Raw genomic sequence first — 24,304 nt, 5'->3', positions numbered from 1 at the left:
TCGAGAGGCCAAACAGGGGCATGCACTCTGTTTACCAGTTATTTAAATGAAAATAGAATCTTACCCAGTGCAAAATGAGTTGCTGTGCATGAGGCAAGTTAGATAAACAGCAGAACTGTCCCGCTGCCAGGTGCTAAGGCACCTGAGTGGCCTGCCAAGGCCAGGCCGGGGCACGACCCAGCAAAAAAATCACAGCCGCGCCTGCTGGCCCAAGCTCGAGTTACAGATCCGGGGTGATAAATATGAAGCCATCATATCATCGCTCCTTTGACATGTCCATGGCACACATTGCTAATCAATCGTGATAATTACTAATCAGTGACAATAATGCCATTACTAATAATGCCATTACTAATAATGACATCACAATAATGACATTACTAATCAATCATGGCATTACTAATCAATCATGTTACTCTTTTTTTTTTTTTTGAGACAGAGTAGCCCAGGCTAGAGTGAGTGCCGTGGCGTCAGCCTCGCTCACAGCAACCTCAGACTCCTGGGCTCAAGCGATCCTCCTGCCTCAGCCTCCCGAGTGGCTGGGACTACAGGCATGCGCCACCATGCCCGGGTAATTTTTTCTATATATATTAGTTGGCCAATTAATTTCTTTCTATTTATAGTAGAGACGGGGTCTCGCTCTTGCTCAGGCTGGTTTCGAACTCCTGACCTCAAGCGATCCGCCCGCCTCGGCCTCCCAGAGTGCTGGGATGACAGGCGTGAGCCGCCGCCAGGCCAGGCCGGTCATGTTACTCTTTAAGCCCAGGAGCAACCTCAGAACCCTTCACGAACCCTCCTACCAGGCAGCCACTATCAATCAAGTCAGTGTCTGAGATGAAACATATATTTAAAACCCAATTAAAACCATTTATTAAGAAATCAGGGCCGGGCGCGGTGGCTCACGCCGGTCATCCCAGCACTCTGGGAGGCCGAGGCGGGCGGATTGCTCGAGGTCAGGAGTTCGAGACCAGCCTGAGCAAGAGCGAGACCCCGTCACTACTATAAATAGAAAGAAATTAATTGGCCAACTAATATATATAGAAAAAATTAGCCGGGCATGGTGGCACATGCCTGTATTCCCAGCTACTCGGGAGGCTGAGGCAGGAGGATCGCTTGAGCCCAGGAGTTGGAGGTTGCCGTGAGCGAGGCTGACGCCACGGCACTCACTCTAGCCCGGGCAACAGAGTGATACTCTGTCTCAAAAACAAAAACAACAACAAAACTTGAAATAGCTCCTGAAGGGTCTAAAAAAAATAAATAAATAAAAGGAAAGAAAAAAATATAATATAAATAAAACAAGAAAAAAAAAAAAAGTCCCCCTGGGAAACAGGTGGTACCCTTGAGGCAGAAGTGAGGGGTCAGGATTAAGGGGAACTTTCCAGAAAACTTGAGAAAGGGCACATGGAGAACTTTCTCCCCTTAGAGCTGATCAGTGGCAATAATGACATTACTAATAATGACATTACTAATCAATCATGGCATTACTAATCAATCATGTTACTCTTTTTTTTTTTTTTTTTTTTTTTGAGACAGAGCTGCAGGGAAGGCAGAGGGCCACCTGGTGGGGAGGCGCAGGGCAGGGGTCCACCGCCCTGTGGGTGGCCGGGAGGGAGGGAGGGAGGGAAATCTGTTCTCCTGCCCCTCTCGCTCCTGCCCATCTCCTGCGAGTGTCCCCTGTTACCTAGACCCCTGTGGACGTGGTGGCCCCTAAGAGCAGCCACTTTTTTCTGGGACGGAGCACGAGGCAGCGCAGGGCCCAGAGGGGCCACCAGAATATTCGGCACATGCGGGCGACAGAAAGCCCAAACCACAGGGACTCACCTTACAGGTTCCTGCTGAAAAGAGAAGTGACAACTGCAGCCACCTGCTAGCTGCCCCCCCTCCCCCCGCGTGCTGTGCCACAGTCACGCTCCAGGCAGGATGGAGGAGGAGGAGGAGGAGGAGAAGGAGGAGGAAGGGCACCGAGCAAAAGGCAAGTTCCGCCTGGCTCCATCAGAGCAACAGTCAGCGCTCTCGGGATTTTCTCCCTCATCTCTCATTGGCCACACCCGGGTCATGGTCCCCCCGTCCGGATTTTTTTCTGAGACAAGAGTCTCCCTCTGTTGCCTGGGCTGGAATGCAGTGGTGCCATCATAGCTCACCGCAGCCTCAAACTCCTGGCCTCAAGCGATCCTCCTGCCTCAGCCTCCCTCCTGAGTCGCTGGGACTACAGGCATGCGCCACCACGCCTGGCTAATCTATATATATATATATATATATTTTAGTTGTCCAATTAATTTCTATTTTTAGCAGAGATGGGGGGTCTCATTGCTCTTGCTCAGGCTGGTCTCCAACTCCTGAGCTCAAATGATCCTCCCGCCTCGGCCTCCCAGTAGTGCTGGGATGACAGGCGTGAGCCACCGCGCCCGGCCTATTATTATTTTTTACACTAGCCAAGTGCAGCGGTGAGAAGCGGGGACAGCAGCAGAATACGCAGTTCAGTCTGTAACCGACTGTGAACAATCTAGTGAGGTGACTCGCTACCTCCTGAGCCTTTTAGGGTTTATAATATTGGCCTCTGATTTAAGAGGCTTCAACAGGGCCGGGCGCGGTGGCTCACGCCTGTCATCCCAGCACTCTGGGAGGCCGAGGTGGGGGGGGATCGCTCGAGGTCAGGAGTTCAAATCCAGCCCGAGCAAGAGCAAGACCCCGTGTCTACTAAAAATAGAAAGAAATTAATTGGATAGCTAAAAATATATAGAAAAAATGAGCCGGGCATGGTGGTGCATGCCTATAGTCCCAGCTACTCGGGAGGCTGAGGCAGGAGGATTGCTTGAGCCCAGGAGTCTGAGGTTGCTGTGAGCGAGGCTGACGCCACGGCACTCACTCTAGCCTGGGCGACAGAGTGAGACTCTTGTCTAAAAAATAATAAAAAATAAGTAAAAGTAAAGCGCTGGGTCTGGGGGACAGGTGAGAAGCCAGCTCCCTGCCAGCCCGCCCGGCCCCTGGCTGGCACTGCGGGTTCTGGGGCGGCCCCAGCCGGCCTGCGCAGCGACATGCTCCCCAGGTTGCGGGGGACACGGGGCGCAGGTGACACGGCTCTACCTGGAACCGCCCCGGCTCTACCTGGAACCACCCCGGCTCCACCTGGAACCGCCCCGGCCCTACCTGGAACCGCCCCGGCCCTACCTGGAAGGGCCCAGCTCTACCTGGAATCGTCCCGGCTCTACCTGGAACTGCCCCAGTTCTACCTGGAAGGGCCCGGCTCTACCTGGAACTGCCCCAGTTCTACCTGGAACGGCCCCGGCTCTACCTGGAACCGCCCCGGCCCCACCTGGAACCGCCCCGGCTCCACCTGAAACCGCCCCGGCTCCACCTGGAAGGGCCCCGGCTCCACCTGGAACCGCCCCGGCCCTACCTGGAAGGGCCCAGCTCCACCTGGAACCACCCCGGCCCTACCTGGAAGGGCCCAGCTCCACCTGGAACCACCCCGGCCCTACCTGGAAGGGCCCAGCTCCACCTGGAACCGCCCCAGCCCTACCTGGAAGGGCCCAGCTCTACCTGGAATCGTCCCGGCTCTACCTGGAACTGCCCGGCTCTACCTGGAATCGTCCCGGCTCTACCTGGAACTGCCCCAGTTCTACCTGGAAGGGCCCAGCTCTACCTGGAACCGCCCTGGCTCCACCTGGGACGGCCCCAGCCCTACCTGGGACGGCCCCACCGCTCTGGACGCCGCAGGACTTGCTCATGCTCCTGCGTGCAGGGTCACCGTGCCACCCTGTCCCCGGGCGGGGACCCCACGGAAAGGGCCCTTCCTCTCCTGTGCGCGGGGCGACCACGGGGCAGGTACCTCGCGGGGCGGGCCCTGCGCTGGCCTGGCCTGGGCACCCACCCCAGGGCTCCCGCCACCGACCCGCCTCGCTGCCGGTGCAGCAGCGCCTCTGCGCACAGGTGGGGCGTCAGCCGGCCTCCCCGAGGCCCGGCCTCCCCGCACCCCGCAGCGTCCCGGCCCCGGGCTCCCACAGGGCTGGTGCAGTCCCAGGCACCGCACCCCGGGCCGCCCCGCCCCGCCCTGTGGCTTTGCCAGAGGGGCCAGGAATCGTCATTGCGTTTATGTATTTATTCTTAATTTTTAATTTTTTCATATTATGGGGGTACAGATATTGTTAGGGTTTTATATATACACATTGCCCCTGCCATTCCTGTCCCCGCGCTCCCTCCTGCCTTACCAAAACATTTTATTTTATTTTATTTATTTTTATTTTTTTTTAATAGGAGGTATAAAACCTTTTATTTATTTATTTTGACACAGAGTCTGGCTCTGTCACTCGGGCTAGAGTGAGTGCCGTGGCGTCAGCCTCGCTCACAGCAACCTCCAACTCCTGGGCTCAAGCGATCCTCCTGCCTCAGCCTCCCGAGTAGCTGGGACTACAGGCCACCATGTGCCACCACGCCCGGCTCATTTTTGCCATATATATTTTTTAGTTTGGCCAATTAATTTCTTTCTATTTATAGTAGAGACGGGGTCTCGCTCTTGCTCAGGCTGGTTTCGAACTCCTGACCTCGAGTGATCCTCCCGCCTCGGCCTCCCAGAGTGCCAGGATGACAGTCGTGAGCCTCTGTGCCTGGTCGTTTCACTCTTATATAATTAAAAAACTCATTCCTCAAGTTTTCTCTAATAATAGCTCAGGTTCCTGCTAGCCTTGAAAACATTTCCCCTTTCTCCGTCTGCATGCGGCTACCTTGTTACAAGAAATAATTGCTGACAACACATTAAATTTACTGAGCTCCAAGGAGTTGAAACTTGCTAATGCTTCAGCAGGCAGCGTGATCGCTGGCATTTTTAAAAGAACAAATGTCACGTGTTCTCCGTCATTTTCATTGCTCTGCTCAAAGCATTGGGGTTCAGAATATCCTTCTGCCAATGAAATAATTTGTCTTGCCCAGAGCTGGAGCTCTTAAAAATCACAAATAACATTTGCAGGACAGACAACACCGGACACTAAAGAATTTTCTTTATATTATTGCAACTCCAGCATGTAAAATTTCTGACACTAAAGTATCTTGGCAAAGGCCAAAAATGGGCTTTGGTCAAGCCAGAAGTAGGTCACATTGTCCCTTTGTCTCTCAGCCAAAGATACTAAACCAATTTTCGATATCTTTTTGGCCCTTGCTACTCTATTAAAGCCATTTACTCTTCCTGCTCTGTACAGAAGCACAGAAGCAGCAGGCCAGTCCAGAAGACCCGTAATATTTTGAAATCATGAGCTTTATTTATTTTTATTTTTATTTTGAGACAGAGTCTCGCTTTGTTGCCCAGGCTAGAGTGAGTGCTGTGGCGTCAGCCTCGCTCACGGCAACCTCCAACTCCTGGGCTCAAGCGATCCTCCTGCCTCAGCCTCCTGAGCAGCTGGGACTACAGGCATGCGCCACCATGCCCGGCTAATTTTTTCTATATATATTAGTTGGCCAATTAATTTCTTTCTATTTATAGTACAGACGGGGTCTTGCTCTTGCTCAGGCTAGCTTCGAATTCCTGATCTCGAGCAATCTGCCCGCCTCAGCCTCCCAGAGTGCTAGAATGATAGGTGTGAGCCACCTTCCCAGCCATTAGTATTTTTTTTTTGAATGAGATATTTTTATATCTGTTTTTAGCATATATACTATTTTTTTTTATTTCGGCATATTATGGGGGTACAGATTTTAAGGTTTCAATAAATGCCCATTTCCCCCTAAGTAAGTATTAATAACAGGAATAATCAGATGGGGCTGGCCGGGCGCGGCGGCTCACGCCTGTCATCCCAGCACTCTGGGAGGCCGAAGCGAGAGGATCACTCAAGGTCAGGAGTTCGAGACCAGCTTGAGCAAGAGTGAGACCCCCTTTCCCCCATGTCTCTACTAAAAATAGAGAGAAATTATGGTGGGAGGGAAGAGGGGGGCGGGTATAGACATACATAATGAGTGAGATGTGCACCAGCTGGGGGATGGTCATGCTGGAGACTCAGACTTTTGGGGGGAGGGGAGGAAATGGGCATTTATTGAAACCTTAAAATCTGTACCCCCATAATATGCCGAAATAAAAAATAAAAAAATAAAAATAGAGAGAAATTAATTGGCCAACTAAAAATATGTAGAAAAAATTAGCTGGGCATGGTGGTGCATGCCTTGTAGTCCCAGCTACTCGGGAGGCTGAGGCAGGAGGATCGCTTGAGCACAGGAGTTGGAGGTTGCTGTGAGCGAGGCTGACGCCACGGCACTCACTCTAGCCTGGGCAACAGAGTGAGACTCTGTCTCAAAAAAAAATTAATAAACCAGACCGGGGCGGCCCATCATCGGATGGTCCTGCCTGCGGTCACCCAGCAGGGCCTCTGGGTGGCCTCGTTGACCAAGCCCTGGAGTCCCAGGCTGGAGCAAACCGTGTTTGGGGAGGGCTTTCTCAGGCGTGCTTCCTGCCAGGAGGGCGTGCACACGCTCCACCTGCTCCCGGGCCTGAGGTTCCTGGCCTGAAGCCAGGCTCGGGGACAGGCAGGTCCCACCCCCGTCCCCACGGCCTTCCCGACCCGCTGAGGTTGCTCCACCTGCCCCCGGGCGGGCCTGGCCAGCGGGTGAGCCGGGCATCCTGCCCTTCTCCATTTCGTTTGGTGTCCTGTATGGATTTTTTTTTTTTTTTTTGCAAGGTGCCTAAAATGTCCTGGAGTCAGCTTTTAAAAAGTAAACTAGGCCGGGCAAGTTGGTTCACGCCTGTAATCCCAGCACTCTGGGAGGCCGAGGCGGGCGGATTGCTCGAGGTCAGGAGTTCGAAACCAGCCTGAGCAAGAGCGAGACCCCGTCTCTACTATAAATAGAAAGAAATTAATTGGCCAACTAATATATATAGAAAAATTAGCCGGGCATGGTGGTGCATGCCTGTGGTCCCGGCGACAGCTATTTTTCAAATTTAACTAACACGCTGTTATTTCTGTTTGTTCAATCTGGCCACCCTGCTGCTTGGCTTGTTTACATTCTTGTGCACAGGTGTGGGTCTTTTTTTTTTTTTTTTTGAGACAGAGTCTCGCTCCGTTGCCCAGGCTAGAGTGAGTGCCGTGGCGTCAGCCTCGCTCATAGCAACCTCCAACTCCTGGGCTCAACCGATCCTCCTGCCTCAGCCTCCCGAGTAGCTGGGACTACAGGCATGCGCCACCACGCCCGGCTAACTTTTCTATTTTTAGTTGTCCACCAATTTCTATTTTTTTTTTTTTTTTTTTAGTAGAGACGGGGGTCTCACTCTTGCTCAGGCTGGTCTCAAACTCCTGGGCTCAAGTGATCCTCCTGCCTCAGCCTCCTGAGCAGCTGGGACTACAGGCATGCACCACCATGCCCAGCTAATTTTTTCCCTCCCTCCCTCCCTCCCTCCCTTCCTTCTTTCTTTCTTCTTTCTTTCTTAGTTTTTTGAGGCAGAGTCTCGCTCTGTTGCCCAGGCTGGAGTGCCGTGGTGTCAGCCTCGCTCACAGCAACCTCAAACTCCTGGGCTCAAGCGATCCTCCTGCCTCAGCCTCCCGAGTAGCTGGGACTGCAGGCATGCGCCACCATGCCCGGCTAACTTTTCTATTTTTAGTTGTCCACCAATTTCTATTTTTTTTTTTTTTTTCAGTAGAGACGGGGTCTCGCTGTTGCTCACGCTGGGGTCTCCGAACTCCTGATCTGGAGCGATCCTCCCGCCTCGGCCTCCCAGGGTGCTGGGATGACAGGTGTGAGCCGTCGCGCCCGGCCAGGTGTGGGTGTTTGAGCCAGCGGCAGGGAAGGCCCAGGGCGCCCAGTTTGCGGTGGGGTCATCGTCCCGCTCCAGCCAGGGCTGCTCTCGCCGGCCGCAGCCTCCCTCACCGGCCTCCAGAGCATGCAGTGAGGCTGCCTCCAGCTTCCGTCCCGTGCATTTGGGAACTGGAATCCAGACCCGGGCCCCTTCTGGCCAACATGCGTCGAGCAAACTGCTCAACCTTCCTGAGAGCTTCCGTTTGGGGCGAACAGTTGCAAATCTGCTGTGAACATCAAACAGGAAAACGTTCCCAGCGGAATATTGTCAGGGCCCTGGGTGGGCCATGAGTCAGCCCTAGACAGGGATGAGTGACTTCATCCTACCGGTGACCCGGGCAGTGGAAATCTTAAGAGCCTCAACCTCCTAGATCTTGCTCAATATTCGGCATCACTTGCTGCATTTCTGCACCCAGGAAATCATTTACGCTGTGAGACGCCGTCTGGGGACTCGGCGTGGTGCTGAGCTGGTTACAGGCGTCGTCTCGTGCAGCCCACGCAATGCTCTTGTGCCAGACAGCGGCGGGCGCGGCGGCTCACGCCTGTCATCCCAGCACTCTGGGAGGCCGAGGCGGGAGGATCGCTTGAGTTCAGGAGTTTGAGGCCAGCCTGAGCAAGAGTGAGACCCCCATCTCTGCTAAAAAAAAAAAAAAAAATAGAAATGAGTGGACAACTAAAAATAGAAAAAATTAGCCAGGCGTGGTGGCGCATGCCTGTAGTCCCAGCTACTCGGGAGGCTGAGGCAGGAGGATCGCTTGAGCCCAGGAGTTTGAGGTCGCTGTGAGCGAGGCTGACGCCACGGCACTCACTCTAGCCTGGGCAACAGAGCGAGACTCTGTCTCAAAAAAAAAAAAAAAAAAAGACCCACACCTGTGCACAAGAATGCAAACAAGCCAGCCAGCAGGGCGACCAGATGGAACAAATAGAAATAACAGCGTGTCAGTTAAATTTGAAAAATAGGCCGGGCGCGGTGGCTCACGCCTGTGATTCTAGCACTCTGGGAGGCCGAGGCAGGAGGATTGCTCAGGGTCAGGAGTTCGAAACCAGCCTGAGCAAGAGCGAGACCTCGTCTCTACTATGAATAGAAAGAAATTAATTGGCCAACTAAAAATATATAGAAAAAATTAGCCGGGCATGGTGGCGCATGCCTGTAGTCCCAGCTACTCAGGAGGAGGCTGAGGCAGGAGGATCGCTTGAGCCCAGGAGTCTGAGGTTGCTGTGAGCGAGGCTGACGCCACGGCACTCACTCTAGCCTGGGCAACAGAGCGAGACTCTGTCTCAAAAAGGAAAAATAGCTGCAACCACCACTGGAGAGCCCACGCGATGGGTGCTAGAGGGGAAACTGAGGCCCTGAGAGGTCAGGAAACTCGCCCCGGTTCATACAACCAGCAAGCGGCGAGGCCAGGGGAGGCTCTGCGCCCGGCAGTCTGTCCCCAGCTCTGGCGACTTCCAACCGGTGACTGAGGGTGCCGGGGACGCCCTTCCGGGACTCGGGCCTCGGTCTCCCCATTGCATCTTTCTCACTGCGGTCCCCAACCTTCCATCTTCTTCCTGAGCCCGGTGTCCGGGAGGCGGGGAGAGGCGAGCAGCTCAGAGAGGCTGCCCCTGAGGCCACACGCTGGCCCGTCGGGGCGGAGAAAGGGGGTCTAGCCCGCCACCCCGCACGTCTGGCTTTCCGGAACATTCCTCAAATGCCAAAACGCCAGCGCCGCCCGGCTCCGGCCTGTTTGCACAGGTGACTCGGCCCGGTTGGCCTGCAGTGCGTGGCCGGCCTTGATGAAGCCACCCCTTGATCAAAAGGGTCCGAGTGGCACGTCCTGAAGCCCCCCGGCCGAGTGCGGGCTGCCCCCGGCTGTCCCTTCTTCCTTATGGGTGTTTTCAGCCCTGGCCTCCCCTCCGGCCTCCTCCCCACGCCCCTCTTTCCTTTGCTCCTTCCCTTCTCTCTTGGTTTGCGTCGACAAGAGGGCCCTGGGGGCTCCCTGCTAACCTCCTTACCCGAGGGCGAGGCCAGCCTCCTTGCACGGCCCCCCCGCGAGGACCGGGTGAGTGACACGTCACAGCCCCGTGGCCTGTCGCTGGGACTCAAAACGTGGCAGATTTCTTTCTTATTACCTAGAGAGACGTTTCTGCAATCCTGGCATCATCCTTCCTTATAATTTTTTGTTTTTTGAGACAGAGTCTCACTCTGTTGCCCGGGCTAGAGTGAGTGCCGTGGCGTCAGCCTCGCTCACAGCAACCTCCAACTCCTGGGCTCAAGCGATCCTCCTGCCTCAGCCTCCTCCCGAGTAGCTGGGACGACAGGTACGCGCCACCACGACCGGCTAATTTTTTCTGTATATATTTTTAGTTGACAAATTAATTTCTTTCTATTTTCAGTAGAGACGGGGTCTCGCTCTTGCTCAGGCTGGTTTCGAACTCCTGACCTCGAGTGATCCTCCTGCCTCGGCCTCCTGAGTAGCTGGGACTATAGGCGTGAGCCACCGTGCCCCGCTAATTTTTTCTCTATATTTTGAGTTGTTGAGCTAATTTCTTTCTATTTTTTTTTTTTTTTTTTTTACTTTTTTTTTTTTTTGAGACAGAGTCTCACTTTGTTGCCCAGGCTAGAGTGAGTGCCATGGCATCAGCCTCACTCACAGCAACCTCACACTCCTGGGCTCAAGCGATCCTCCTGCCTCAGCCTCCCGAGTAGCTGGGACTACAGGCATGAGCCACCACGCCCGGCTAATTTTTTTTTTATATATGTTAGTTGGCCAATTAATTTCTTTCTATTCATAGTAGAGACGGGGTCTCGCTCTTGCTCAGGCTGGTTTTGAACTCCTGACCTGGAGCAATCCCCCCGCCTCGGCCTCCCAGGGTGCTAGGATGACAGGCGTGAGCCACCATGCCCGGCCTCTCTTTTTTTTTAGTAGAGACGGGGTCTCGCTCTTGCTCAGGCTGGTCTCGAACTCCTGACCTCAAGCGATCCTCCCGCCTCGGCCTCCCAGAGTGCCGGGATTACGGGCGTGAGCCACCGCGCCCGGCCTGTTTTACTCTATGAAACTACATATAGGTGCACAATAGATTGGGAGTTTTCACAACTGGTCCTTTCACCGCTGATAGTTTGAGAAAGCATCATCTAGAAAATTCCGCAGACTTGCCTACTGCCCTGAAGAGAGTCACTATTCTCATTCTGGAAGTTCTTTAAAGACTGACATCAGAACTCTTCAGGGCGAGAGCTTTTGTTCCTAAGAACAGGACAAATGGTTTAAAACAATTCTGGAATCTTTATTGCTTAAGACATTTAAGCGTTTATGAGTACAAGGAAGAATTCTGAAGAACTTTCTCAAATATAGAACAATGATAAACATCAAGGAAGGTGAGGCAATTTTTAAAATCCACCTTGTAAAACGTAACATCTTTATGAGGTAGATCAATATGTATTAATACAGAGTAAGGCCCAAGATAAGTTAGGTAAAAAAAAAAAAACAAAAAAAAACAACCGAAAAACCAAGTTGTAAGTTTGTACTTGCAATATAATGCTGGATTTTAAAAAAAATTACTATAGATAGAAAAAAAAAATCCAAATTAATATGCAACAAATTAACATTGTTATATCTGGGAGTGTTAGGCTGATGGGGCATGATTGTGTTTTTATGCTATGTATTTACTTTGTGTTTGCATTTTAAAATTTTCACAAGTGCATGATATTTCTCAGTAAGAAAGGAGGTTTGCACGTTGAATACTTTGCCTTTGTCACTGTTTGCTTTTTAAGAAACAAACCAATGTGGCTGAGAGATTTTTTTCAAAAGAGATGGGGGAAATCAGGCAGTAGGCTCAGTGTGCTTCCATTTCTGTCTTTTTTTTTCCTATTTGGGCACCAAATTTTTTTTTTTTTTTTTTTTTTTTTTTGAGACAGAGTCTCGCTTTGTTGCCCAGGCTAGAGTGAGTGCCGTGGCGTCAGCCTAGCTCACAGCAACCTCAGACTCCTGGGCTCAAGCGATCCTCCTGCCTCAGCCTCCCGAGTAGCTGGGACTACAGGCATGCGCCACCATGCCCGGCTAGTTTTTTTTATATATATCAGTTGGCCAATTAATTTCTTTCTATTTAAAGTAGAGACGGGGTCTCGCTCTTGCTCAGGCTGGTTTTGAACTCCTGACCTTGAGCAATCCGCCCGCCTCGGCCTCCCAAGAGCTAGGATTACAGGCGTGAGCCACAGCGCCCGGCCTTGGGCACCAAATTTTATTTGCCCTTTTAAGGCATACTTGCAATTCTGAGCATACCATTTTTTTAAACAGGAAAAGGTTATTTTTTTCTGTAAGATACATGTATGGAAATATTAATATTAAGGTCTCCCTACAGTTTATTTCCCTCTCCCTATGGTGCAGGATAAAAAGATGTCAGGTGAAATATTTCCTTGAACGTAAAAGACCTGTTTGCCGGTCTGTGAAACTGGGATAAATTACTCGGTACAGATAAACAACATTCCCAAGATTAGGAAACCTAAACAATCTCATCAGTTAATCCGAGGGAGGCAGCACACTACCGTAGTATTTTATCGATTCTAAGATAACCTTATCATAAGCCACAGGATTATTTTTATGTGTCAATACAGAAAGGAAAAAAAAAAAAAACAAAAAAAAAACCCTGCCAGTTCACCAGGGACATGCCATCAAATCAAAAGATGAACCCTGCTTTCAGATGTAATTATGAAAAAAAATGTACATCTTGGAATCCATAAAACACGGTAATACTACAAAAATCTGAAAACTTGCTCAACGCGGTTGCAGGCCCTGTACATGGATGGAAGAACACATAAACGTTTTCAGTAGCTCACCTTGTGTTTATTGACCTACGTGTAAAAAAATGATAGGTCTCAAAAATGTCAGAACAGTAAAAGAATATGCAAAAGTGGATTTCCGTTTCTAGAAGTCTATACAAATATGCAAAAAGGAATGTTATTATTATTATTATTATTTTTTTTTTTTGCTTGTCTCTTTCCAAATTTTTCTTCCCCAAACTTCATTCCTAATGATACAAATGACTAAGGACCAGTCAAACAGATCGTTTTTATGTATATATTACACGCTTTGGGATATAGATAGAAAATGTTCCAAAAAAAAAAGTTGTTCAGAAACTTCTCTATTCACAACATGAACAAGAAACCGGTATAAAAGAGGGAGAAAGGAGCACCTTTTATGGAATATTGAAGCAGAATAAAGATGACAAAAAAAAAAAAAGACCAATCTGGAATACGGAAATAATTTGTTCTAAAAAACAAACAAACAAAAACTCTATAATAAACCATAACGAATTAGCTCTTCCAAGAAAAGTATGAGGTAGTTTTAGCCTCATATTAATTAAATCTACTGCAGCTTGGAGTATTATTATTATTATTTTTTTAACGCTAATCTCGTTTCTTTTTTTTGTCACTTAGTGACTCAGACCCACGTGTGGGGTTCCGACGGTGGTAAATATCTTTAATTTTCTAGCGTTCACCATATTAAGGCACGCGATTCATCTAAAACGACGTGGCTTTGTGTTTTGCATTTTTTTTTTTTTTACTTGTTGCTGTTCTTGCCTTGGGTCCTTCCTGCAACACCTTAAGATACTTTTCCAGACTTCAGGATCATAAAAAACCGTCCGTGTCCGGCCTGCCGCGTCAAGTGACAGCCACAGTTGGAGGGCCACCCGCCCAAACTGCAGCTCCTCGTGGAATTAGCAGAGAAAGGGAAAAAAAGGAGCTCAAGGATATTGCGGTACCTTTGCAAACTCTCCGAGCAGAGCCCCCCGGTGGGCTGCTGCACGTGCCTGGGCTGCGGCCATAGAGTCCTGTCACCGGATGTCACAGCAGCCAGCCCCTCCCGAACCCCCCTCTACGGGGCTCATGGAAAAGCACGGCTCCCTGTGACACCCTAAAACCATGCACACCCGCTCAGCACTTCGCCAAAAAACGCAACTTCCCTTCAAGCAATTTCCCGCTACTGTCAATCGCAGCCGTCCAGGTCCGCACCGAGGCCACCTGTCACCCTGTCGGCTCTGGAGCCCCAACTCCGGTGCGGTGACCCTTCCCTCGCCGTCCCGAATTGTGCTCTGAAAAACCTCCCCGTCCTTGTCCCTTTCTTCTTGCCCGCGGGACGCCCTGCACCTGCTGTCGCCGCCGTTTGCACGCAAACGACATCCACTGTCCTTAAAAAAAGCCAGTGCTCTGTCGTCGATCGGGGCTTCCCGGACGGTCCCCTCTGGGCAGCGGCTGCACGTGTGGCCTGGCTGTGCCATCAGGGCCGTCTGGGGTTTGCAAGGCGAGCCTGCCGCCAGGGACTTCTCTGCAGGGCTGAGCGCGCGATTCGCACTCAGGGCAACCTGAGCTTTCTCTCCCACCTGGGATGCCTTCAGGTTTCTGAGGCCAACGGCCTTCTTGGAAGACGCTCTGCAAGGCACACGGGTGTGAGGACATTGTGCTCGGTCAAGGGTCCGACTGCAGCTCAGACTAATGTTCCGGGCTTGGAGTCTTCGTGCCAGTACAGCCTCTGCTCGCTGTCCTCCTCCAGGCCGGCCTCCACCGGGTCTCCGTCTGCACCGTCCAGCTGACCGACGTCCGGGTACTGCCTGTCGCAGAGAAGCGGGAACGTTACTGCCCGCGGTCACTTTTGTTCCTACGGCCCCACGTGTAAAGACTGCTGCCCGGTGGTGGCTCCCGCCTGTCATGCTACCACTCTGGGAGGCCGAGGCGGGAGGATCGCTCGAGGTCAGGGGTTCGAGACCAGCCTGAGCAAGAGCGAGAACCCCATCTCTCTACTATAAATAGAAAGAAAATTAATTGGCCAACTAATATATATATAGAAAAAAATGAGCCGGGCGGTTGGTGGCGCATGCCTGTAGTCCCAGCTACTCGGGAGGAGGCTGAGGCAGGAGGATCGCTTGAGGCCAGGAGTTGGAGGTTGCTGTGAGCGAGGCTGACGCCACGGCACTCACTCTAGCCTGGGCGACAAAGCGAGACTCTGTCTCAAAAAAAAAAAGACTGCTACCCGTAAGTAAGTTAGCAGGAAAGCAATGTTGAGGGAGGTTTTCCAACACTTAGAGACACAGGCAGATGAGGATGGCATGTTCTTATCAATGCCTTGCTGGAGATTGTCTAACAGGCCCATAAAAAAGGATCATTTAATTTCTCTAGGGAGATACACCTCTAACTTATATTCACCACTGATTAGGACTCAGACTGTATTAAGTTACACGTTAACTTGTAGGGTTGTTTTGTTTTTTTTTTTTTGGTCTGGAAGAAATACAAATAACTTCTGTCTAGGAGAAAAAGAGTATGGTTACAGTTTCATTGCTCTGTAGGACCTTAACTTGTTTTGTATCTAATTTAGTCATCTCATTTTTTTTTTTTTTTTTTTTTTTGAGACAGAGTCTCACTCTGTTGCCCAGGCTAGAGTGAGTGCCGTGGCATCAGCCTCGCTCACAGCAACCTCAAACTCCTGGGCTCAAGCGATCCTCCTGCCTCAGCCTCCCAAGTAGCTGGGACTACAGGCATGCGCCACCATGCCCGGCTTTTTTTTTTCTATATGTATTAGTTGGCCAATTAATTTCTTTCTATTTATAGTAGAGACGGGGTCTCGCTCTTGCTCAGGCTGGTTTCGAACTCCTGACCTTGAGCAATCCACCCGCCTCGGCCTCCCAGAGAGCTAGGATTACAGGCGTGAGCCACCGCGCCCGGCATAGTCATCTCATTTTTAACATTCCTTCTTACAATGTCTTGAATCCTCTTTGAACCAGCTTTACTATTCTGTTAGTTCCTTTATTAAATAAATATTTTTTAAAAAATTTTTATGTAATCCTAGCTCTCTGGGAGGCCGAGGCGGGAGGATCGCTCCAGGTCAGGAGTTCGAGACCAGCCTGAGCAAGAGCGAGACCCTGTCTCTACTATAAATAGAAAAGAAATTAATTGGCCAACTGATATATATGGAAAAAAAAAAATTAGCCGGGCGTGGTGGCGCGTGCCTATAGTCCCAGCTACTCGGGGGGAGGCTGAGGCAGGAGGATCGCTTGAGCCCAGGAGTCTGAGGTTGCTGTGAGCGAGGCTGACGCCCCGGCACTCACTCTAGCCTGGGCAACAGAGTGAGACTCTGTCTCAAAAAAAAAAAAAAATTTAAATTTCAGCATGTTATGGGGGTACAAATGTTTAGGTTACGTGTGTTGCCTTGCCCCCTTCCCCCAAGTTAAATAAATCTTTAACACATGCCTATTTTCTGTTTGTTTGAGAGTCACACTTTTAATCTTTTACTTAAAAAAATTTTTTTTTCTTAACTTTTAAAAAAAGTGGCTTTTGATAGCCACATTTTAAGTGTTCTTCAAATTAGGGGGATGCACTCAATGGCTTCCCTCAGGGGCAAAGGAATGTACTTAGAAGGCAGCAGGGGCCACTTTGGGACATGTTTTACACCCCGTAGGGTTTAGGGGTCAAGTATAAATTGGGAGTGACCCAGGAGATAGCATCGCACTTAAAAATCCCAAGCATATTTGGATGGTATACCCAAGTAAAAGCATCCTACAATGCAAATCACTCCGATAAGCATCCTACTACGCAAACCATCCTACTATGCAAACCACTCCAGTAAGCAAAAATCACACTGTCACCACAGCAGGTTAAAACAGGTTAGAGAGTTAGTTAGTAGGCTTCCTTTTTATTTTAAACGTCAACGTCTTTTAAAAGTGAAGGTGATTAAAAAAAAAAAAATAAAAAAAGTCTCTGGGAAGAAGAAGAGGTTTGCAAATAAAGGTTTTAGTGTTTTCACGTAACATTAAGATAAAATCAGATTCCGCAACTTCCACGCGTCGGGCACAAGCAAGCACAACTCCGGCCGCGTAGACTTGTACTTACTACGGCTGTCTACACTGAGCAAAAGAGAATTTAGAACCGATCTCATTTCTGGAGACACAAGCATTCCCGGGGACAGAAGCCCTTGGCTTTGCCTGGGGACAGGTACAGTTAGACAGGGAAGAGGACAGGGGGACGGGAAACAGGAGGTAAAAGAACAACGTTATTTGAAAACACGGTTTGCAGCAGGCGACCCAAGAATTTGACCCTGTTTTGTGTGCTAGCATTTAGACATTTCTACTCTGGAAAGCTTATGCCAACGACAATGCTACCAAATCATATTGGGGGAAAAAATTGATGTTGGTAAAAATCCGTATCTTCCTATAAAAATTGCTACAAAAATTAAAGACCCGAAGACTCTGGAAAAATAAGAATCTTTAAATAATATATACTTATGCAAGATGAATGAGAAAGAGAAAGAAAAAAAAATATATACTTCATTTAAAAAAACACACACACACACACACACACTCAAATATGTGGCTAAGCATTTCAAATCTTTAAGAGAAAATTGAGTTTTCATCTTTATGTTGAAACCTAACTTCTCTCTTGATTTTAAAAATCATGTTTCCGTAAAAATCATTTGTGCAATTTTGGGAACAAATTTATAAACCTTTGTGAATGAATGTTGTTATACTTGCCTTGTATTACGTTAAATTGATCAGATTGTGTCATAACAAAAAAAAATTCCTAAATAATAACAAAAGGGTGGGAACAAGCACTTCCATTATCCCTGCACCTAAGAGAGTAAATTGGCTTAAAAAAATCACTTTCGGCAGAGCGTGGTGGCTCACGCCTGTCATCCTAGCACTCTGGGAGGCCGAGGCGGGAGGATAGTTTGAGCTCAGGAGTTTGAGACCACGCTGAGCAAGAGCGAGACCCTGTCTCTGCTAAACAAAATAGAAAGAAATTAGCTGGACAACTAAAAAAAATTTTTAAAAAATTATATATATAAATGAGATTAGCCGGGCATGGTGGCACATGCCTGTAGTCCCAGCTACTCGGGAGGCTGAGGCAGGAGGATCGCTTGAGCCCAGGAGTTGGAGGTTGCTGTGAGCGAGGCTGACGCCACGGCACTCGCTCTAGCCTGGGCGACAGAACGAGACTCTGTCTCAAAAAAAAATAAATAAATTCTATTTTGAGCACACCCTTTGTTGAGTTGAGACAATTGGCTTAATATTTCAAGCCAAGAAAAACTCTTACTGAACGAGAGAAGAAAAATAAGGCTTGTGGGGTTGGATACCTCCAACTGGCTCGCGGCGCCAAAGGCCTTGATAAAGAAACTGCCAACTTCTCAAATCCACCAGGGCAGAGCCCTTTCCAACCCAGAGTCTGCATAAATCTTTTACGCGGGAAGCAATCTGACTTAAAGGAGTCAAAACTAAATTTTCTAAAAAAAAAAACCCCCAAAATAGAAAATATTCTACTTCTTGGCACCATGGGTGTGGATTTTATCTTGTGAGGAACCGACAGGAATGACCTCTTCAAACCTAACTCCTCACGTGTGTGAGAAGTATTGAAGGAAAACACGGAATCAGAGTTTGCAATTAAAAAAAGAAAAAAATCCATTTTAACAAATTGTTCTTGCACATTTCCTGTAATGAGTTCGAAGCACGACTTTTGCAAATCGGGGCCCTGGCGAACAGAGAGGGGCAGATGCAGAGAGGCAGCGCGTGTCTGACATCCGGCCACCGGGGCCGTCTGGGAAGACTGCCGCTACGAGCAGCAGCAGCCTTTTTGGGGCGTAGAGGCATTTTTCCTGCAAGCTTCCAGAAAAAAGACTTAAACAGACAAACCAACAATGCAGTTTTTCAAGCATTGCACCCACCACCAAAAAAACCCCTTGCAGACTCAGAATCTAATGTGCAGACTCTAAGAACGGGGCCGAATTGGAGTGAGCTGTTTTAAGGGGTCAGCAAACTTTTTTTTTTTTTTTTCCAGATGCTTCTTGGCTTTGCGGGTTGCAAGGTCTCTGGGGCAACTGCTCGGCTCGAGCGCAAAACAGCTGTAGACGACGTGCACGTCCACAGGCCCGGCTGTTTGCCAGAAAAATCTTTTATCTGCCAAAGCAGGTGGGCAGCTGGCTACAGTTTCACCGACCCCTGAGAGTCAGGCGATTCAATGTCCGTAAGGCAGGGTCCCTGAATTCTCTCGGACGGGACGGGGCCCCTGGAATTTTCGAGCACTGCTTTCCTCACCTGCTTGGCGAGGGCAGAAGGCTGTAGACATTTCCGTAGCAGCTGGCGTAAGAAGAGTGGGCCAGGGCCTCGTACTCGGACAGCCCGATGGTTAACTGGGTCCTCCAGTTCCCAGAAGCATTTATGGAAGACACTAGAAACAAAGAGAGAGAGACGCCATCAGCGGACCTGTTCAAAAAAAAGTGAATGTGGGCCGGGCGCGGTGGCTCACGCCTGTCATCCCAGCACTCTGGGAGGCCGAGGCGGGAGGATCGCTCGAGGTCGGGAGTTCGAGACCAGCCTGAGCAAGAGCGAGACCCCGTCTCTACTATAAATAGAAAGAGATTAATTAGCCATCTAAAAATATATAGAAAAAATTAGCAGGGCACGGTGGCACATGCCTGTAGTACCAGCTACTCGGGAGGAGGCTGAGGCAGGAGGATCGCTTGAGCCCAGGAGTTTGAGACCAGCCTGAGCAAGAGTGAGACCCCGTCTCTACTAAAAAAAATAGAAAGAAATTAGCTGGACAACTAAAAACATATAGAAAAATGAGCCAGGCGTGGTGGCGCATGCCTGTAGTCCCAGCTACTCGGGAGGCTGAGGCAGGAGGATCGCTTGAGCCCAGGAGTTGGAGGTTGCCGTGAGCGAGGCTGACGCCACGGCACTCACTCTAGCCTGGGCAAGAGTGAGACTCTGTCTCAAAAAAAAAAAAAGAGGTCAGAGCCGGGGTAAAACCCCCTGCTACCAGTTAATCGCTCGCCTGGGGGCTTGGGAATGCAAAATGCGGACAGCCAGGGCAAGCAACAGTGCAGTCACCATGGCGGGCCGCTGCTCACGTGACACGGACAGGTGCCGCGTGGCACACGGGAAACCGCCAACGAAGGGTGGCCGCCATTACCACTGAAACCGAGTCACCCAGAGAGCCCCGGGTGGCCAGAAGGGTCTAGGAAAACCCTGTGCACTTTGGCAAATAATCAGAAATTTCTCTCTCCAGGAGTCCCGCGTGCCTGTGGTAGAGACATTTCTGCAGCTACACGGTACCGACTGGCATGAGGAAAATTCCAGAAGGTAATTCTGGGAGCACCGCATCCATTCCTTCTAGTTCCTTAAAAAAAAAGGGCTGCTGCTCGGTCTCGAGCCTAAACCTTTGCCCGCCACGCCCCGGGCTACACCTGCTCCTGCCCCCGGCCCGGCCCGGCCTCCATGGCTGTCCCCCTGCACCCCACCTCCTCGTTTGCTTTCACCCTGGGAGGGCTCTGCCCAGGCCCGGTCTGTCACTTCCTCAGGTGACAACCTGAACTTTACGGGAAGAAAGGCCTTCCTCTAGGTCAGGGCCATGAATCACAAAAAAAAAAAAAAAAAAAAAAAATACAAGAACCTTTTTTCTTCTTTTTTTTGAGACATAGTCTCGCTTTGTCGCCCGGGCTAGAGTGAGTGCCGTGGCGTCAGCCTCGCTCACAGCAACCTCCAACTCCTGGGCTCAAGCGATCCTCCTGCCTCAGCCTCCTCCCGAGTAGCTGGGACTACAGGCACGTGCCACCATGCCCGGCTAATTTTTTCTATATATATATATATATATTTTTTTTTTAGTTGGCTAATTAATTTGTTTCTATTTTTTTTTTTTTTTTTTTTGAGACAGAGTCTCGCTTTGTTGCCCAGGCTAGAGTGAGTGCCGTGGCGTCAGCCTCGCTCACAGCAACCTCACACTCCTGGGCTCAAGCGATCCTCCTGCCTCAGCCTCCCGAGTAGCTGGGACTCCAGGCATGCGCCACCATGCCCGGCTGATTTTTATATTACATATATTAGTTGGCCAATTAATTTCTTTCTATTTTTATGGTAGAGACGGGGTCTCGCTCTTGCTCAGGCTGGTTTTGAACTCCTGACCTTGAGCAATCCACCCGCCTCGGCCTCCCAGAGTGCTGGGATTACAGGTGTGAGCCACCGCGCCCGGCCTCTATTTTTTAGTAGAGACGGGGGTCTCGCTCTTGCTCAGGCTGGTCTGGAACAACTGAGCTTGAGCAATCCTCCAGCCTCGGCCTCCCAGAGTGCCGGGAGGACAGGCGTGAGCCACCCTGCCCGGCCCAGGCGCCTTTTCAACATGCTACATACATGTGGTCACAGACGGGACAACCAGTGGAAGTCCAAAGTCCTGCACAAATAGCAGAGCACTCGCACACAAATAGAAATCTCCATGGAAACGCCCTGTGTCAACAAGCTCGTGAAACCTTTAACGGTGCGGTTTTCACTGAGTGTCACACGATGACTAGGGATCCTCATGCTGCGGCTCACTAAGCTGTCACATAAACGGAGGCTCGCGACCTCGGGTTTGCTGGCAGTTCAAGAATTCATTCATTTCTTAAGAGTTTTAAAGTTGCTTCATGGCCGGGCGCGGGGGCTCACGCCTGCAATCCCAGCACTCTGGGAGGCCGAGGCGGGCGGACTGCTCGAGGTCATGAGTTCGAAACCAGCCTGAGCAAGAGCGAGACCCCATCTCTACTATAAATAGAAAGAAATCAATTGGCCAACTAATATATATATAAAAAATTAGCCGGGCGTGGTGGCGCATGCCTGTAGTCCCAGCTACTCAGGAGGCTGAGGCAGGAGGATCGCTTGAGCCCAGGAGTTGGAGGTTGCTGTGAGCGAGGCTGACGCCACAGCACTCACTCTAGCCTGGGCAACAAAGCGAGACTCTGTCTCAAAAAAATTAAATTAAATTAAATTAAAAAGTTGCTTCATTCCATCCATTCCTCTGGCTGGTGGCCGGACTCTGAGCTCCTCATGGCCGGGACCCAGTCCAACACCGGCCCTCAGCAACTTCTCATTTTTTAATTTCATTTTTCTTTTTTTGAGACAGAGTCTCACTCTGTTGCCCTGGCTAGAGTGAGTGCCGTGGCGTCAGCCTCGCTCACAACAACCTCAAACTCCTGGGCTCAAGCGATCCTCCTGCCTCAGCCTCCCAAGTAGCTGGGACTACAGGCATGCGCCACCATGCCCGGCTAATTTTTTGTATATGTTTTTAGTTGTCCAGCTAATTTCTTTCTATTTTTTTTTTTTTTTTTTTTTTAGTAGAGACGGGGTCTCGCTCTTGCTCAGGCTGGCCTCCAACTCCTGAGCTCAAGCGATCCTCCTGCCTCGGCCTCCCGAGTAGCTGGGACTACAGGCATGCGCCACCATGCCCGGCTAATTTTTTCCATATATTTTTAGTTACAGCCAATTTACATATAGTTATTTAGCTAATTTCTTTCTATTTTTTTTGTATAGACGGAGGTCTCACTCTTGCTCAGGCTGGCCTCAAACTCCCGAGCTTGAGCGATCCTCCCTCCTCGGCCTCCCAGGGTGCCGGTATGACAGGCGTGCGCCACCGCGCCCGGCCTAAGCTGGCACTTCTGACTGTGGAGGTTCCACTCTCACGACCCACGACCGTGGCTACCTGTCGCCCGCAGCGGCTCGGGGCACACTGCAAGTGCAATCCAGGTGTGCTCACCTGCAGAGTAGGAGGAGGCGCGGCCGCCGGGGGGCCGGGGCACCTGCGGGCCCCTCTGCGTTGCTCTGTCGTCCCAGTCGAGGCCGGCCTGCGGGCCGAGGCCCTGGCCCTTGTGCCCGGAGGCCCGCTGGTACCAGCCCCGCAGGTGCTCGGCCACCAGGGCCTTGTGGGCGCTCCTGGCCGCGCGCTGGGGCGCGGGGGCGGCGCGCGGGGCCCGCAGCGTGGCGTAGGGGTTGTGGGGCGCGCGGGCCGCCGGGTCCTCGTGGAGGCCGAGCCCGTGCAGGGGCGCGGAGGCCCGGCGCGGAGGGTGGAGGCTGTACCTGCCCTCCTTGTCGCTCTCGTACAGGTGTCCCCCGAGGCACTGCGCGCGCGAGGCCGGGGCGCAGCACCCGGGGCCGGGGGTCTCCGTCCTCCCAGCGAGGCCACCGCCGCGCGCCAGGTCGGGCATGCTGCCCGCGGTGCCGGCCTCCGCTCCGGGCCTCCCCGGGCCTCGCCGGCCCAGCGTGCGCGAGGCGCGGCGGGGCGCGGGCGCGGGGAGGCCGAGCTCCGAGCTGGACCGGCTGGTGCAGGGCGAGGCCGCGTCGTCCAGCGCCTCCGAGCTGCCGCCGAGGACACAGCGGGCCGCGCCCGGGCCCAGGAACGGCCTCCCGTCCGCGTCGGCCTCGACCAGCAGGCGCGCCCCGGACTCCAGGCTCCCGCTGCGCTGGCGGCACGGCCGGGGACACTCGGGCCTGGAAGAGGGGGACAGGGCGAGGGGTGAGGCCCGGGGAGGCCAGGGAGGCAGAGCGCCCCGCCGGGGGCCACCCGCTACCGGCTAAGTGGCCACAGGACCTTTGCAAGGCCTGCGAGGCTGAGCCGCACGGGGACGCGGTGGTGGCCACCGGTGGGCACGGTGACTTCGCCGGCCAGGTCACCCCGAGAAAGAAACCGGGTTCTTTCAGGCCGTGGCTCACGCCTGTCATCCCGGCACTCTGGGAGGCCGAGGCGGGAGGTTCGCTCGAGGTCAGGAGTTGGAGACCAGCCTGAGCAAGAGCGAGACCCCGTCTCTACTAAAAATAGAAAGAAATTAATCGGCCAACTAAAAATATAGAGAAAAAATTGGCCAGGCATGGTGGTGCATGCCTGTAGTCCCAGCTACTCGGGAGGCTGAGGCAGGAGGATCGCTTGAGCCCAGGAGTCTGAGGTTGCTGTGAGCGAGGCTGACGCCACGGCACTCACTCCAGCCTGGGCAACAGAGAGAGACTCGGTCTCAAAAAAGAAAAACAAAATGTTGCTCTATCCTCCCCGTTGAAGAATGAATGGTCATACGTGCTCGGGAAAATTGAGGTCGAAAACACGTATGACACACGCCCGAACAAACCAAGTACATTTTCTTTGCCAACAGATCTTGAAATTTTAAGTCAGCAGAAAATGTAGAACCCACATCAGTTAGAGCCTGACCTACTAGTTAGGAAACGCTAACTAATTTTAAGTGAACAGAAAATGTGGAACAGGGCCCGTGCAGAAAGCCACTTGAACCGATGCAAAGACACCACAAGCGACGCAAAGCCCACGGGCCGGCGGGGCGCCTTACTCCAGGTAGCCGCTGCTGTAGGCGTTGCGGGTGAGGACCGGCGTGGCGGGCATGCTCCGCCCTCCCTGCGGCCACCTCTCCGGAGTCCTGTAGGGGCTGCTGTGTGCTGACGGCATCTCTCTGCAAAGATAGAGAGAGTCCGGGGAACCATGAGTCGCCCAATGTCTCGGGCAGGCCTGTCACGGGCTCACACGGACCTTACTGGACGGGGAAGGGACAGGGACACAGGGAGGGGCCGGGCGCGGCGGCCCACGCCTGTCATCCCGGCACTCTGGGAGGCCGAGGGGGGTGGATCGCTGGAGGTCAGGAGTTCGAGACCAGCCTGAGCAAGAGCGAGACCCCGTCTCTACTATAAATAGAAACAAATTAAATTGGCCAACTAATATATATAGAAAAAATTAGCCGGGCGTGGTGGCGCATGCCTGTAGTCCCAGCTACTCGGGAGGCTG

General features: G+C 51.5%; 1 protein-coding gene and 1 long non-coding RNA gene across 3 annotated transcripts in view; one reads left to right on the top strand and one right to left on the bottom strand.

The window, feature by feature from the left end:
- LOC142865607 (uncharacterized) overlaps window positions 1-24,304 on the top strand; it is a 311,557-nt gene that overhangs the window by 121,347 nt on the left and 165,906 nt on the right. The gene's annotated exons all lie outside the window — the stretch shown is intronic.
- FRMD4B (FERM domain containing 4B) overlaps window positions 14,089-24,304 on the bottom strand; it is a 112,497-nt gene continuing 102,281 nt past the window's right edge. For both annotated transcript variants that reach the window (XM_075998830.1, XM_075998831.1), the window contains exons 20-23: window positions 23,856-23,975; window positions 22,283-23,013; window positions 18,820-18,952; window positions 14,089-14,352 (exon numbers count right to left, since the gene is read on the bottom strand). In XM_075998830.1, the coding sequence (XP_075854945.1) occupies window positions 14,229-14,352; window positions 18,820-18,952; window positions 22,283-23,013; window positions 23,856-23,975 (1,108 nt within the window). In that variant the 3' untranslated portion in view covers window positions 14,089-14,228. The remainder of the gene's footprint in view (window positions 14,353-18,819; window positions 18,953-22,282; window positions 23,014-23,855; window positions 23,976-24,304) is intronic.

Source organism: Microcebus murinus, chromosome 30 (genome assembly GCF_040939455.1).
Source record: "Microcebus murinus isolate Inina chromosome 30, M.murinus_Inina_mat1.0, whole genome shotgun sequence".
NCBI classification, from domain to species: domain Eukaryota; kingdom Metazoa; phylum Chordata; class Mammalia; order Primates; family Cheirogaleidae; genus Microcebus; species Microcebus murinus.
Note: the sequence above shows the minus strand (reverse complement) of the source record. Positions and strands in the feature narration are given on the sequence as shown.